A 17,048-nucleotide genomic window follows, 5' to 3' on the forward strand; every position below is an offset into this window, starting at 1 on the left:
GTTAAATATATTATAACACAATAAAAAAAGTTCCATGACTCATATTTAAGCCTTTTATCCATCTTGAATTTACTTGAGCGTATGGTGTAAGTTGGTGGTTGATTTTCTTTTTTTGCATGTAGCTGTCCAGATCTCCCAATACCACTTGTTGAAGAGACTATTTTTATCCCAATTTATGCTCTTGACCCCTTTGTCAAATATTAATTGACCATAAAGACATGGGTTTATTTCTGGGTTGTCTATTCTGTTCCATTGATTTTTGTGTCTGTTCTTATGACAGTACCAGGCTGTCGTACATTTACACAATGGAATACTATAAAGCAGAAAGGAAGAAGGAGCTCCTACCCTTCTTGAGAGCATGGATGGAACTGGAGAGTACTATGCTAAGTGAAATAAGCCAGGCAGTGAAAGACAAATACCATACGATTTCACCTATAAATGGAACCTAATCAACAAAACAAACAAGCAAGCAAAATAGAACCAGATAGGTGGAAATAAAGAACAAACTGACAGTGACAAGAGGGGAGGGGGGCATAAAGGGCTAGAGAAGGGGAAGGGTCAAGTCAAGGAACATGTATAAAGGACCCACGGACAAGGACAACATGGGGGAGGATTGAGTGTGGGAGGAGGGCGGTGGGCGGGGCAGGGGAGAGGAATGGGGGGAAAACAGGGACAACTGTAACTGAACAACAATAAAAAAATGTTCCACTCTACTATCCCTACAAATTAAAAAAAATATTTTATTTATTTACTTTTAGAGAGAAGGGAAGGGAAGGAGAAAGAGTGGGAGAGAACCATCAATGTGTGGATACCTCTCATGTGTCCCCTACTAGGGACCTGGCCTGCAACCCAAGCATGTGCCCTGACTGGGAATTGAACCGGCGACCCTTTGCTTCACAGGCTCGTGCTCAATCCACTGAGCTACACCTGCCAGGGCCCATCCCTACAAAGTTTTATTCATAAGGCACTCTTGGGCTACAACCAAAACAGTAGCAACAATGGTAATGAGAACTAACATTTACTGGGTGCTGTTTTATGTTGATCCTTTGCATTCACCTTACAGTGTAGATATGATTATTATTCATATTCTGCAGGTGAAGAGACTGAGGATTAGAGAACTTAAATAGAGAACTTAAATGTCCTTATCTGCCAAGCAAAGTGCCCTAACAACAAAATAAAGTACATAAAGGTAAAGTGCAAACTTTCCCTCAAAATGAGAGGAAAATGAGTGATGTTCTGTGTTTCTCAAATATATCTTTGAATAATTCAAAAGTTTTTTATCCTTACCTAGGGATACTTTTTCAATGCTTTTTAGAGAGGGAGGGAGGGAGGGAGGGAGGGAGGGAGGGAGGGAGGGAGAGAAACATCAGCGTGAGATACACACAGTGATTGGTAGCCTCCTGCACACACCCAGACCTGGGATCACATGTGCAGGCATCAGGGATCAAACTCACAACCTAGGTATAGGCCCTGACTGGGAATCAAAGTGGTAACCTTTCAGTTACAGGACAATGCTCCAACTAACTGAGCCACCATCCAGGGCAAATAATTCAACGGATTTTACAGATTTATTGGGAATTTAATTAATTTTAAAAAGTTTGAAGGACTTTTTCTTTTTTTAATACAAAATTATTTCCAGGAAAATATACATAAAATTCTTGAAAAGAGTGCAGAGGGTATTATTGTTTCCATATTAGAAAGAAGCAAAAACAGAAACGCAGAGGGAATTAAAAACATGTCCTTTTTCTTAAATAGTCTACATTCCCGTCATTGCGGTTTGTCTGTTTTAAATAAATCATATTATTATTAGAAATTATGTTACCTCTACAATGTTAAACAGCTAGAATATAAAGTATCATTTTATGAATTTGTGAAGTGAAAGTTTACCCAGAAATATTAGAAAATAGAAAAATGATTAACAGTGATACTTTTGCCATTGACCTGCTCTAGTAATCCATTCACTGTTTGTTATTTAACTGCATGGTTTCTCCAGTCACTCACCTCTTTATTTTCTCTCTCCTATCAAGTCATTCATTTGAGTTTGTGTATGTGGGTGTGTATCAAAGGTGATGTATCTAAGAAGAGCTCCTGTGGGTATGTAACTACATCTATGAATAAGAATTAAGTGAATGCTATGGAGTTAAATATGCCTGTGTTCTAGGTTGCCATACTAGGAACGGGTGTATGAAACAGAGGAGAGGTGAGGGAGGCATAGCTGGCTATTTGGGAACGTTGGCTATGGATCCTGTCAGCAATGGACAGAACCGTGATGTTTACCAGAATGTGCATCTGACGACCCACAGCCATACTCCCCCGCTCTCTTACGCAATCTTTGATCGTTGTTCATCAGACAAGATGAACAACGATCAAAGACAGAACAGGACAGTCAGTAGAAGGCATTTTTTAGATCTAATATACTGGAGTTATTTTTTCAGGTAACTGAAAAAAATCCTTAACAGTGGTGTACCTGTAAAATAAGCATGTCTTGGCGCAGATCATCACCATGTTTGAAGATAATTCCGATTGTTTCCTTTGATAGAGCTGTAGGGTCGGCACATTTAAACTCAAGCCAAAGGGGCTTTTTCTTGGAGGCCATCACTTTACATTTTTCAATCTGTCAGGGAACAGTCAGATACTTTAATATGCAATGAATACACATTGTGGGGACACACATCTTCTTCCAAAGTTATCACTAAAAATAATCAGGACAAACCCTTAGTTGGGAAATAATTTTCAATGATTTGGATAAAAATATAGAAAGGGTTCTCACCAAATCTGAAAATAGTAGTGAGAGCAATTCACCACACTTACACCAGTGGTCCTCAAAGTGTGTTCCAAGGAACCCTAAGAGTCTGTGAAGATGCTTAAGTGGTCTAGCAGATCCCATCCTCTGTGCGCCCTACTCCCATGAACTCTGGTACTCTCAGGTCCCCTTTAATGCAGAGCAACTTTGCTGTTCTTTCTTTATATATTTGGTCTTATAAGATTTAATTTGGAAAAAAGTATTCTATTGCTATCACAATATGTAAAAACTATCCTTGCAGAATCAGAGGCAATAGGCCAAATATAATAAGATAAAATCTAACTGCAGTAAACAGAAATCTAGCACTCAGGTACAATGCATCCTCTCTCAAAAGAAAAACCCTATACACCTAAATAAACTCAAGTAAATTCTCTGGAAATGTGGCTTAGCAGCCACTCCAAGATAAAAAAAATCTTAGGGGTTTTGGCCCAAAGTGAATTCACCATGCATCAAAAATGCGATGTGGTCTTTAAAAGAAAACAAACACAACTTGAAGCTGTATTATGTTATTATTCCTAGCAATCTCTAACTGGATGAGGACAAATGACAGTATGTGTTTTTATTTTGGGCCGGTTTACTGCTAATTGCACAGAAAATAAACATGAAGGGAGGAATGTCCCCTTCTTTCCAGGGGAAATGTCTTTTGAGAATGAAAGTGAAATAAAGAGTTTTACAAATAAAATATAAAAGAATTTCTTGCCAGAAGACTTTCACGGTTAAAAATATTAAAGGCTGAAGGAAAATGATGCCAGATGGAAACACGGGCCTATACAAGTAGTGCAGAGTAAACGTGTGGGTAGATATAAAAAAGTCAGTCTGTTAAATCTATTTCAACCATTTAAAGCAAACTTATAAAAAGGTATTTGGCTTCTAATATATGTAGAAATTAAAAGCATAACAAAAACAGTGTAACAATGAGAAGAGGTTGATAAAAATATACTATTGTAAGAGTTTCATGCACATATGAAGTAGTTTATCATTTGAATATTACCAAGAGCTTGTGGTATTGACATAAAGATAGATATATTTAGATCAGTGGATCGGAATAGAGAATCTAGATATAAATCCACATGGTCAGATGACATTTGACAAAAGTATTGCTAATATACTTAAACAAGTACAGGACAATTTTTCAACAGGTGGTGCTGGAGATTTGGATATTCAGATAAAAAATGAAACCTGATCTTTATCTCATACTATACACAAAAATTAATTCAGAACTTCTGGTCAAGATGGAGGCATAGGTAGACATACTGTGCCTTCCTTGTACAACCAAAATAAGGACAACAAAAATTTAAAAACAAAAAAACAACAGTACTGACAGAAAACTGAACTGTATGGAAGTCTGACAACCAAGGAGTAAAATAGACACATTCATCCAGACCAGTAGGAGGGGCAGAATTGGGCGGCTGGGTGGATGGGACTTGAAGCAAAGCGGTGGCTGACGAACCCCAGGCGGGGTGCACAGACAGTGGTTGGTGGACCCAGTGAAGCGGTGGATTGTGGAGGGGCACTTGTGCACAAGGCAGCTGATGGAGCAGGCGTTCCCGCATTCTCACACAGATAAACCAGGTGAAATTGGGGAGTGAAACAGACTGCACAACCCAGGGCTCTAGAGCAAGGAAATAAAGACTCAAAACACCAATTGAAAACACCTGTGAGGGTTGAGGTGCCAGGAGAGACTTCCAGCCTCACAGGAGAGTTTGTTGGAGAGACCCACAGGGTCCCAGGATGTACACAAGCCCACCCACCTGGAAATCAGCACCAGAAGGGCCCGGTTTGTTTGGGGGAAGTGGGAGAAGTGACTGAAATCTGGCGGAAAAAGCACCATTATTCCCTCTCGTATTCCTCCCCCACATACAGCACCCACCCAGGTGAACATATAAGGCTCCACCTCCACTATGTAACAGGTATGTTAAGACAAAAAAAATTGCCCAAATGGAAAAACACATCAGAGATCCAGAAAAATACAATTAAGCAATGAAGAGATAGCCAACCCATCAGATGCACCGTTCAAAACACTGGTGATCAAGATGCTCACAGAATTGACTGAATATGGTCCCAAAATAGAGGAAGAAGTAAAGGCTATAAAAAGTGAAATAAAGAAAAATGTACAGGGAGCCAATAGCGATGGTAAGGAAACTGGGACTCAGATCAATGGAGTGGACCAAAAGAAACAACCAAACAGAAAAGAATAAAAAAACAAGGATTCAAAACAATGAGGAGAGGCTTAGGAACCTCCAGGACATCTTTAAACATTCCAACATTCGAATTATAGGGGTACCAGAAGGAGAAGAAGAAGAGCAACAAGTGAAAAACTTATTTGAACAAATAATAAAGGGGAACTCCCCAAGCTGGCAAAGGAAATAGACTTCCAGGAAATCCAGGAAGCTCATAGAGTCCCAAAGAAGTTGGACCCAAGAAGGAACACACCAAGGCACATCGTAATTACATTAGCCAAGATTAAAATAAAGGAGAGAATCCTAGAAGCAGCAAGAGATGAGGAGACAGTTACCTACAAAGGAGTTCCCATCAGACTGTCAGCTGATTTCTCAAAAGAGACCTAACAGGCAAGAAGGGGCTGGAAAGAAGTATTCCAAGTTATGAAATGCAAGGACCTACATCCAAGATTGCTCTATCCAGCAAAGCTTTCATTTAGAATGGAAGGGCAGATAAAGTACTTCTCAGATAAGGTCAAGTTAAAGGAGTTCATCATCACCAAGCCCTTATTATATGAAATGTTAAAGGAACTTATCTAAGAAAAAGAAGATAAAAAATATGTACAGTGAAATAACAGCAAACTTGCAATTACTAACAACCACACCTAAAACAAAAACAAAAACAAACTAAGCAAACAACTAGAACAGGAACAGAACCATAGGAATGGAGATCACATGGAGAGTTAGCAACAGGGGAGTGGGAAGAGGAGAAAGGGGGGAAATGGTACGGAGAATAAGTAGTGTAGATGGTAGACAGAAAATGGACAGGGGGAGGGTAACAATAGTATGCAGAATGTAGAAGCTAAAGAACTTACAAGTATGACACATGGATATGAACTAAAGGGGGGAATGTGGGTGGGAGAGGGTGTGCAGGGTGGAGAGAAGTGAAGGGGGAAAATGGGACAACTGTAATAACATAATAAACTATATTAAACAATTAATTCAAAATAGATAAAAACTTAAATGTAAGAGTTAAAACTATATGATTTTTGGAAAAATATTTGTTACATTGAATGAGGCAGTATTTCTCAACTTTGGCACTATGTTTTGGGCTGAATAATTCTTTGCTGGGGTTTGGGGGCTGCCCTGTGCATTTTAGGATGTTTAGCAGCATTCCTGGCCCTACCCACTGGAGCATCTTCCCAGTTGTAACAGTCAAAAATGTCTCCATATGTCATCAAATGTCCTTTGGTGTGTGAGTGTATGTATGTGGGAGGGGGTTGGCCACCCCAGGTGGAGTATCACTGGATTAAGAAAATATTTCTTAGAATGCAAAATGCATAAGCCATAAAAGAAAAGGTGATAAATTGACTTAATAAAAACTAAAAAATTCTGCTCCTTGAAACATACTAAGAAAATGAAAAGACAAGTCATAGACTGGGAGAAAATATTTGTAAAATGTATACCTTATAAAGGATTTGTGTCCAGAATATATAAATAACTCATAAAAAATAGGAAGGCAACCCACATTAAAAAAGAACAAAAGATATGAACAGAAACTGCTCAAGAGAAGGTGGAGGCTGAGTACATGAGAAGATGCTGACAATGAGATACCATTTCACACCGTTGCAATGGGTGTCATCAGTCTTCTGAAAAGACTGACAACGAGTGTTGGCTAGGATGTGGAACTGTTGGAACTCACATCCATTGCTGGTGGGAATGTAAAATGAATGGTACAGTTACTTTGGAAAAGCAGCCTGGCAGTATCTTATGAAATTACATGTACATGTACCATCTGACCCAACTATCTCACTGCTAAATATTTACTCAGAAAGTGAATGGAGAACAAACTGTGGCATTGCTATAACAGGCAATACTACTCAGTCATAGAAAGAAACAGACTACTGATACACATAGCAACATGGATGGATCTTAAAAGCATTATGCTAAATAAAATAACCCAGATACAAAACTACATACTGTATGACTCCACACCATGAAATTCTAGAAAAGGCAAAATTACATAATAGAAAGCAGATTTGTTGTCAGAGATGGGGCATGGAAGGAAGAAAAGACTAACTAAAAAAAGAATATGAAAGAACTATTTCTACAAAATTTCTATATAAATGTTCTATATCTCAATTGTGGTAATGAACTGTATGCTTAAAATGGACATTTTTTTGCATGTAAATGATTCCTCATGGAAGCTAATTTAAAACAAAATGGGTGGGTGATTGCCTTGTTCTTAGGCTTTTAGTGTCCAGTGTTTAGAAAAGAGCTGTACAGACATTTTCAAGACATGCAGACTATGCGGAGACACCCAGGTGATACGTACCACTAGTGCTCCTGCTTTCAGCCCCGGGTCATACGGAACTCTAAAGCTCTTGGGCAGATTCGAATTCTGAAGGTTTTCAAGCTTTTGCTTAAGTTGTGAAATGACTGTAATTATCAAAAGCACACGAGTTATGTGAGCTCAAGAAATTAGCAACATTCTCCACGACACTTCCCGAGGCCACATCTATTCATGACATTCTATACGTTTGGTCTGGTGTGGAGTAAGAGAAAAGGGGGTTAGTCTCTGTCTTAGAGGAACTACCCATTTGGGGTGTCAAGGTGAGCAGGCTCTGGGAGCAATACTGCCAGTGCACATACCACACCAGGGGACGGAGACAGGGGATAGATACAGTGCACCAGGACCACCACCTAGGGAAGGGTATTTTAAGAATAGTGCTAAGGAACTGATACTTTAGTTTTCTTTCTAACATGTGAAACTTTAAACTGCCATCTGATTTGGGGAACAGACATTTGAAGACCATAATAAATAGAATTTGGTTAGGGTTCTGTAAAATCTTTTCCAAAGAGTAAGTTAGGCAGGGTGGAGATGATGTGACAGCCTCAAAATTCTAAAAGTAAAGTTCCAAAATTAAAAATTACTCCCTGTATAACAGACTGGAGGCCAGTACGAATGTTCCCCTTTCTTACTTACAATATAAATAAAAGTGAGTAAAGTCATTATTACTATTAGTACTTTTAGAACAGAGCATTATTGTTGTATTGGAAAAGAATCAAAAGGAAAAAGTGGAAATTTTAAATATCCAGAAGTTTGTAATACTGGCTGAGTATGTTAGTGAATGTCCCTTATGAGCCATGCTGCTGGGTCGAGGTATACAAATTAGGAATAAAAGATATTTCCCTGCTTCAAGGTTCATATAGTTTAGCAGACCAGAAGGATGTACTGATGACAGAGAAAGAGTGATTAATTTTCATCTATTTTCTGTGGGGGCCAGGGACAGGGTTTCTTAGGAATAAGAAAACAATATTAGAAATTCCTTCACAGAAGAGGTGATATATATTTTTATATGAAGTACTCTGATATATATTATATATATAATATAGTATATATACTATATATGTATAGATATAATATATGGAGGTGTATATGTATAGACATATATATATGTGCCAAAAATTTTAAATATCTTCTTAATAATTTGTTATTTTAAAATACTGAAAATTTGAAAATTATATGTATATATTGAAAGATGGGGAAAAGGTAAATATTTGAAAATAACTAATCTTATTGTGTATGCACAATTGTTCTTAAGAATAGATCTTACATCAGCATAATGCTTAAAATAATTTTCAGTTTAATATCTATCATAAACTCATCATTAAAAATACACTGTTGTAAAAATATATTAAGTTGTAAAGGGAGAACTTAAATTTGCTTGCTCCCTAAAGACAGACGCTTTTTAAAAATTGCTCTTTGCTGCCTTTAGGACGGCACAGAGTGCCTTCCAGGGATGATGTCATTTGGAGATGAAGGCATCTGGAAAGAGAACCCAGAAAACATAGCTACCATACCTTGGGAACTGACGTCATACTTTTCAGCAGAGAGCGATTTAATATCAATAGTAACTTTTTGTAACATCTCGATTACTTGGACCTGTTGGGTAAAGTCGTGAAGCATGGCGGCGCCACAGCCCCTCAGGTAGGCTTCCAGGATCACAGCGAACCTCTGCTGATAGTGCCTGGACTGGGCTATCTCACTTCTCAAGAACCAAAACAAGAAGTGACCAATTCTTTTGTTCTGAGGGTGGGAACAAGATGGTTGAAATTATTGTGACTAATGGTCTAGATCTACCAGCCAATTCCCAGTAACTTTTAAAATGTCATGCTATTATCAAAATGGAAGTACTTACTCTTAAAGCACGCTTCAGCAGAAATCTGGCCAGGGCACTGTCATGGTAAGGTTCAAATTTCACAGCCTGAAGGAAGAACACATGGGCATTTGTAGGGCTACATTCTATGTTGGTGAATCAGGGAAAAGGAAATGGAGAAAAACTAGCACTCTGTCTTGGTGGGTTTTTATGGCTAAGGTGATGAGAATTTTACCAGTCACTTAAGCGCAAAACTTTTTTTTCAAGGACGCTTTGGGCCAGAGTGAACCAAAGTGAACTTGCTTAAGGACTGGAAGTAGAAGCCAGAACTCTTGACTCACAGTCAGGTGCTTTTGATAACTTCAAAGGTGAAGAGGGGAGGACTTTGGCTCCTGTTAAGGGCTTAGATGATTGATTGGAAGGATAGAAGGGAAAGATGGAAATGGCTATAACAAATCTATAAAAGTGGAACGCAAGAGAGGTTGTTGGAAAGAAAATAGTGAAGACAGAATACATGTAAGGAAGAAAATATTTGTTAAATGTGAAGATCCTAAAAGTCTTATCACTCCACTTCTGCTCAGGATGTGTGCCTGGAATCTCAAAGGCAAGTCACTGAGCTGTCTCACAGGTTCTAACTGCAAGTAAACATCAGTTCATGCAGCATGACCTCTACCCCCTGCCAGGTAGTGGTGTATACAGAGCTTTTGTCTAAAAACTCTTATTTAATATGGTTCCTCAGGAAAAGTGTATAGCGGTTTTCATATCACTTAGTTAATGTAGAGATACTGATTTAAATGATACCTCCAAGGCTGAAGAAAAAGAACCAATAAAATGTAAAAAATAATTAACCCCTGATGGGTGTGTGATATCTGTTACATCATTCTCTGTACTTTTCTATAAATCTGCAATAGTCCATAATTTTAAAAACAGTAAGACTAACAAATACTGTTTATTATAGATGCATCTATAAAACTATAGGGTGGGTATGATGAAGAGAGGAGGCTTAAAATTAAATATGTCAGAGTATTTTCTTTATAAATAGACACGGTCTATCCTTTTTTTCAGATGAAACAGTAGAAATTCCTGTTTCACTTTATGTTTTAAGGCCTGGGAACTTTGGGTATGATTTCCAGTTCTTACTCTGGTTTTCCAGTTTGGAAGTGATCAATACTGACTTGATAATATTTCAATTATCCCCAATACTTTCAAAGATCCTTTCCATGGGTATGGTCAAATAGGTGCCACTATAGCTCCAGCTAAGATCTCAATTTGGAGAGTATGGCTATTTCGCTAACAGTACTCACTTCAGAAATGTTTTAATGTGAGTCTTTTCAAACGTCTTCATGTTTCACTTCTGCAAAGACAATGCAGGTCTCAATGAGGAGGCCATTTTAGTCTAAATGAGTCATTCGACCATATTTGAAAATGTCTCAATTTTACAAATGACTAATACTCTTCAAATTTATGACCACAAATTCAATGCTGATATTACTTATTGACCTTTTTCATTTAAATATTTCCAAGAACACCATTCATTTTTCAATTCTGTAAAGTTTATGTGTGAAAATGCCCATGTAAAATAATTCATAGTGGCCTTGGGACTTGGAACACATTTCACGCAAATTTGTTTTATGTTCTATTTTGCTTTGGAGAGCTAGAAAGCTGAAGATGCTTGGCTTATTCTAAAATTTTCCTTAGTGTTATGCTAGTATCTGCACTCACGGACAGATTAAAACTATTGGGTACATTTGACAGATGAAAGTAAAGGCCAAATATCATGTTTCAAGTATCTGCTTAATGAAAGGTGGTGGTTCAGAGTTTAAGTAAAGAGCATCCACAGTGCTCGTCAAGAAACTCTAGGGCCTTCCAGTCATACAGACAATAATTAGGTGGTTTTGTGTCCAACACTTACCCTGGCTAATCTTAATGATCGCAGCTCAAACATCCCCCATTTAGAACTGTCCCTGGCTTCTTTGATCTAAATTGTGTTCCCAGGATCCGTAACTATTTTCTCATAACACTCTAGGTTTCCCCCAAAGTATTCATTACAATTTGTTATTAAATGTCAGTCTTTTGCATGCACGACAAGCTACATGAGAGCAGACAGGCTCTGTTTTCATCACTGCACCATGTCCAGCATTCAGAACAGCAGAAGCGCGATGCACATGTTGTTGAATTCGTGAATGAACACTCCTGCATTCTAAATGAGAATTGCTATTTCAATTTCTTTACTTCCTTGTCCTTATCAAGCAGCACGATCTAATTTGAGATTGGCTGCAGCACGTAGGAGAACCGTTCCTCCTTTCTTCAACTTCCTGAGAAAAACTTAGGCAAATGAGGTGACCTCTTCCGACCCCAGGGAAAGGCATGAGAACACGAGCGGAAACACAGTGCCAGACCTGTCTGAAGAGAGGGGCTTTCAAGGTCCCATCCAGATATGAGGTGTTATTCATGAATGTCGTGTTCATGATCAGAGAGTATGACCTTTTCTCTCTAGGACCCCAACCCTGACACTGGACTGATGCCGGATCCTGGGAGGCAGTGAAAGAAGCAGGGCCTGGGGTCAGACCTCCTGGGTTTAAACTCCAGTTTTTCAAAGTGTGTGACCTTGGGCACATTAGCTAGCCTCTCTTTTTGCCTCAGTTTCCTTATAATTAAAGTATTAACTCGACCTCCATCATAGTTATTGGAAGAATTAAATGTAATAATACATAAAAAGCATGTATATCACTTGAAGCCTGGACAAAAAGGAGCATTCTATAAATCAAATCTATCATTAATACAAGAAATGTGAACAACATAGTCCCATTAACTCAGTCCTCCTAAAAAGTGGAAATTTTAACATCTTCAAAACGCCTGTCAGAAAACCCTCAAAGAGAATAATAATAATAAAAAAAGGAACAGAATACCACTTTTTGAGGTGGCTTCTTCATTTCTGCTCTGACAAATCGGGATGCTCTGGACAAAGGGCATTTGATGACAACTAAATGGAGCTCCTGTGCACATGCAAATGAATTTCTGGGGAAGAGTGCTCTGTAAATCACACTGGCATCCCCTACCTGGACCAGCTGTAGTAGGTAATGCAGGACGTCATCATCCTCTAAGCTCTCCAGTTTCTGAACGGCGATGGCTCTCACATTTTCATCTGAAAAGTTGCAGTCCAGAAGTTGCATTGTTAGCCCAACATCCAAAGCACTTTTATCCCAGATCTCCCTTCTGGCTAACAATTGGTATGTTTTGGCCACAATTTCTTGCTGTCCCCATTTCACAGAGCTAAATAGCTTAGGATATGCTTTTGGATGCTTAAGGCTTTCATATCTGAAATGCCAGAGCAATTCTTTGTCTTCTGCTGTGAGAGGGTTAAGTGGATCAGTGGCTATGATGGCCTCCAGTTGCTTCCGAAGCTGGTTGGGCATTTCGGCTCGAATCCGGTCCCCTTCAGGGTCAGGGGTTGGCCTATGCTTAGGCAAGGCTATTGGGTGACAGTAATTGTCCAAAAGAATGCAGATGGACATTGAATTCTCCTTGTCTGGGTTGGTTGCAGACGTGAGCTTGTCAGCATTGAAGCTCCCTTGGTCTTCTCCCTTCCCAGATATCTGCCACATGTGGAGCACATATTCCCCACGGCGCAGGAGGAACCGATGGTCTATCAGCAGCAGGTTCACATAATAGAGAAGCTGAGCTTTGCCTTTGGATTCAGAACTTGGAACCTCTGCAGAGGCCTTACCAGACAGCGCTGGAGCTTTGCCGCAGTAGACCTGGAGGTTCAGTAGAGCCCCTTTGGGTAAGTCTTTGATTTTGATACTGAACTCAAGCCACACATTCCAGAGCACCTCCTCTGTAAAGGGTTTGGGACTGGTTCTCCTTTGGCAAAGGACTTGCTGCCCATGTTGGATGTTTGCCTCCACAAACACTGTGAGGTCAGCATTTCGGGGCAGCACAGGGATATCAATTCCTCTGATCTTGACCCTGAACTTCCTGTCGCAGTCCCACAAGGACACAGTGAACACGCTCTCATGGTCCTTCCCATGGATCGTCAGCTGCTCATGATAGCCGGTGACTCCTGTGCAGTCATCCACCAGTGGCCACTCTTCTTTCTTCACCTCGTCCTGGGCTGGGTCCGGAGGCGCGTCAAGCACCAGGTGAATCTCTTCCCCATTCTTGAGGCAATGCCTCACCCACTGGAAGTTTTTGATGGGCATTTCACCCACCAGGTACTCATCACGGCCACAGACGCGCAGCACAAAGTCCTGTTCATTCTGGCTTTCGGGGATATCCATCAGAGATTTCTTCTTGGCCATCTTGGTGAAGAAGCTCTGGAGGATGGCGCCTGGGGTGTCATCAGCCGAGACCTTGATGGTCTGGCTGGTGGTGCTGCGGTGAATGACAATGAAAATGCAGTTGTTGGTAATCTTCTTCAACAGGTATTCCGGGAGGGGCTTGGACGTCACCCAGGGGTGCATAGCATAGAGTTTGGGGTCTCGGCCAGCCACCTCGGCCATGCGTGGGGTGACCAGGCGGCGGCGCGTGAACTCCAGCTCGTCATCGTGCACGTTGCTGACATCGGTGACGTCATAGCCTATGAGGGCAGTGAGCAGCCGCTGGAACGCCAGCGACCCCTCGGACGGAGCGTGCCGCTGCACCACGTGGATCTGGCCTGGGCTCCGGTGCAGCACCTTCCAGTAGCGCAGGCAGTCTAGCGTCTGCACGACCTGGTACTTGTCGTAGATCTCGTACCACTGCCCTTTTTTCTGGTAGAGCAGCAGGAAATGGTCGGGGCTGAGCCGGTGGTAGAAGTCAGCCGCCACGCTGGTCTCCAGCGCGCGCAGCCACACCTGCGCCTTCATCTGCTCCACATTCCCGTGGCCCGCCACGTGCAGCAGCGCCGTCTCCGGGGTCTTGCTGGTGCGCTGGCTGGTGGGCAGCACAAACTCGATGGGAATGAGCTCCATGGAGGACAGGCTGGCCGCGGAGCCGCGTGGCTTCATCCTCCGGCGCCTGCGGCAGTTGTCCTCCCTCAGAACCACGGGCTGTTCATCGTTCTCCGACTCCATGCCCCGTGCGACCTGGGAGCAGAGAAACAGAGGGCGGTGTCACAGGGAGGCACTGTCCGGATGCATTTTTGTGAGACGGCAGGAGTCGGAGTAGACGAATGACAGTGACGTGGGCACGAAGGGCTTCGGGGTCAGGGCCCATGAGTCCCGAAACTGCCACTTAGTATCTGGTGACTTGAGCTAGTTAAACAATTTCTGCGCCTGTTTCCCATCATTCAAAAGGAGTAATACTCTCAGAGGCTGGAGGTGAGGATTAAATAAGGTAATGCATATACCTGTTCAATATGGACGATGATATATTGATGAGTACCTACTCTGCACAAAGCATTTAAGTACCAATGTGACATACTGCAGTAAGAAATGCTTCAAATAATGATGGAAATGCTAAAACATTAACATTGAAATATAAATAATGTATTTTTATTTTAACATTCAGTATCACTGTGTTGTAAGGGGTTCTGTAGTCATTCTATCTACTTATGTTTGAGAATTTAATTTAATAAAGGAAATAGGTAAAGCACCAATTTAGCATGGTGTCTAGTATACTATAACGGCTCGAGGTGTTAATTATTTTTAAATCCAGTTTAAAAATCAAGCGCTAGTTTGTGAGGTGTTCTGTGAAATATTGAAACACCCCACTAAGGAAACAGGGCTTTGAAATATTTCCTATTTGTGCAGTCTCCCACTTATTGGGACCCGGATGCCTTCCCCAACCTCACTTCACATTCTCTGTGCTCCAACTCTTTGGTTCTTGTATCTACTCCCTAAGTCAAGGTCCTGTCTTCCTTTCCCCCCACCCTCATTTTTTTCTTTCTAGTTAGGAAAGGTAATCATTTCATTAACAAAACTCAAAAATATCAGAATTGCTAGTTTCAGCCGAGAACATTCACACACACTTATCATTCTGAATCAGGAAGTTCTGGGTGTCACTGCTGTGTTAGGGTTGTGTCTTAGAGGAGGCACCCACGGCTGAGCCCTCTTTGTAGAGCATTCAGGTAATTTTAACTTTGGTACAGTTCATTACATCCTCCTCTGCATTAGACAGTCAAGAGGCCATAGGACGGAAGGAAGGGCTTTGGGCTCCAGTAACCTACTGTTCGGATCCCAACTGATTATTTAACTTATTTTTTTCTCCAATATTTTCATGTGTATAATGAGAATTCACAAGTTTCTTCTCATCAATTTATCTACTCTTTCCATATATATATTTAATGAGTACCTACCCTGTACAAAACATTTAAGTACAAGTGTGACATACTATAGTAAGAAACACTTCAAATAATAATGGAAATGCTAAAATATTGAAGTTGAAATATAAATAAGGTGTTTTTATTTTAATATTGTCTCACTGTGTTGTCAGATATTATATTCTAAACAAGAATCAACAATTGACACAAAAATTCTTTCAGAAGATAGCATGTACTCAAAATGACTAATATTAGTGAGACACATAACTATTTATTTTCTTAAGAAATAGTGGAGCATTTGACATATACAAAAAAGAAGAGTTTGATTAAATGATATGAAAGACAAGTTTCATGAGATCCAAACTTCTGTTCAAATCTTGGCTTAAAGTTACTTTTAAAGTCAATATTCCCTCCATAAAATATAATGAAATTCTACTGAGTAAATACACAACACCAACTGTCCTAAAGCATTGTCTCTTGCAGCTTAAAACGTTAACTATTTGATCTGTAATGTTGCTACATTATAGAATAGCAAAGAAGAGAACTGTAAGATATATTAATACTCACACTTGAAATTAAATAGGTCTGAATTTAGTCAACGCACAAACACAGAGCAGTAACTTCTGCCTCAGTCAATCTTAAAAGATACAAGATGCAGAACAAACAGGCAGATTACATACTCACTGCTTCCTTCATGGTCGAGGTTATGGAGCGTTTGCCTTTTACAAGAAGACCTCAGAAACACTGGTAAGTACAATAATGGCTCAGCATGCGCTGGTAAGAACGTGAAGCTTGGCTAGTACAGGCTCCTGTGCCCTCCCTCTTCCTCTCAAACAAAAACAAAAAAGGACTGATGCACCTGCAAAGCTGTCACCAGGACCTCCTGGATATCTCTACACATACAGATTGAACTAGACAATGAAACAGAGACATTCAGTGGTAGTATCGTCTCAAGAACCAGCAACTGTTCCAGATAAAAATATTCTAGCTGAGAAGGAAGAGTCAGTATTCCCAGTCATCCCCCCAAAAAGGGCAAAAAATAGAGAGGGAAAAAATACCTGATAAAGCAGTGGAGGCGATGAAGCTGAAGGATCATTTGTTCGATTTTTGAAAACAATGCACTTGAACCTACCCAGTGTACCTCTAAACTCTTCCGCTTTTCTGGGTCTCCCTTCGTATCCAGATGCAGAGGAAGTGTTGCAGTTACCAGGAAGGAAGTTTTAACCAAGTTGATTATACGTGTGATTGCTCATTTTAAAAGTGTCAGAAATGCGTTTCCTGTTAATAGCACAGAGAGTGAAGCACGAGAAGGGGCACTGTTTACCATGTACATTCTTTCTACTCTTTGAACTAATTTTTAATAATTGTGAGAGACCAAAGCAAATTAAAATTACATAGATCTAAAAAAAACCCCACATTCACGAGACACAAGCATATGAAATATTTTCTAGGTAGTTCTAAGTAGAAGAAAAGGCTTGACAGTCACAACATTAGAAAAACGAGTAGGTAAGAAGATTTTTACAACCAAATTAAATCCATTAGTCCTGCAAAGCTGATTCAATTAATTCTCCCTCAGGGGAATTCAAATAATCCCTTGTTTATACACTGCAACTGAGGGGTGGGGGAGAGAAACTAATGATCTAGGGGACTCAGTTGTCAAGCTGAACATTTTTAAAAACAAGGTC

General features: G+C 40.2%; 1 protein-coding gene across 5 annotated transcripts in view; it reads right to left on the minus strand.

Moving 5' to 3' along the window:
* PIK3CG (phosphatidylinositol-4,5-bisphosphate 3-kinase catalytic subunit gamma) overlaps window positions 1–16,575 on the minus strand; it is a 43,118-nt gene extending 26,543 nt beyond the window's left edge. The window contains exons 1-6 of one of the 5 annotated variants that reach the window (XM_037150468.2): window positions 16,422–16,575; window positions 12,182–14,188; window positions 9,165–9,230; window positions 8,827–9,052; window positions 7,298–7,401; window positions 2,468–2,614 (exon numbers count right to left, since the gene is read on the minus strand). In XM_037150468.2, the coding sequence (XP_037006363.2) occupies window positions 2,468–2,614; window positions 7,298–7,401; window positions 8,827–9,052; window positions 9,165–9,230; window positions 12,182–14,176 (2,538 nt within the window). In that variant the 5' untranslated portion in view covers window positions 14,177–14,188; window positions 16,422–16,575. Of the gene's footprint in view, window positions 1–2,467; window positions 2,615–7,297; window positions 7,402–8,826; window positions 9,053–9,164; window positions 9,231–12,181; window positions 14,189–15,930; window positions 16,006–16,043; window positions 16,193–16,421 lie in introns of those variants that run through there. The other 4 variants (XM_037150467.2, XM_037150469.2, XM_037150470.2 and 1 more) reach the window with 4 other exon arrangements.
* Window positions 16,576–17,048: the final 473 nt, after the last annotated feature.

This window comes from Artibeus jamaicensis, unplaced genomic scaffold (assembly GCF_021234435.1).
Source record: "Artibeus jamaicensis isolate MK-2021 breed Jamaican fruit bat unplaced genomic scaffold, CSHL_Jam_final contig_834, whole genome shotgun sequence".
Lineage (NCBI taxonomy): Eukaryota > Metazoa > Chordata > Mammalia > Chiroptera > Phyllostomidae > Artibeus > Artibeus jamaicensis.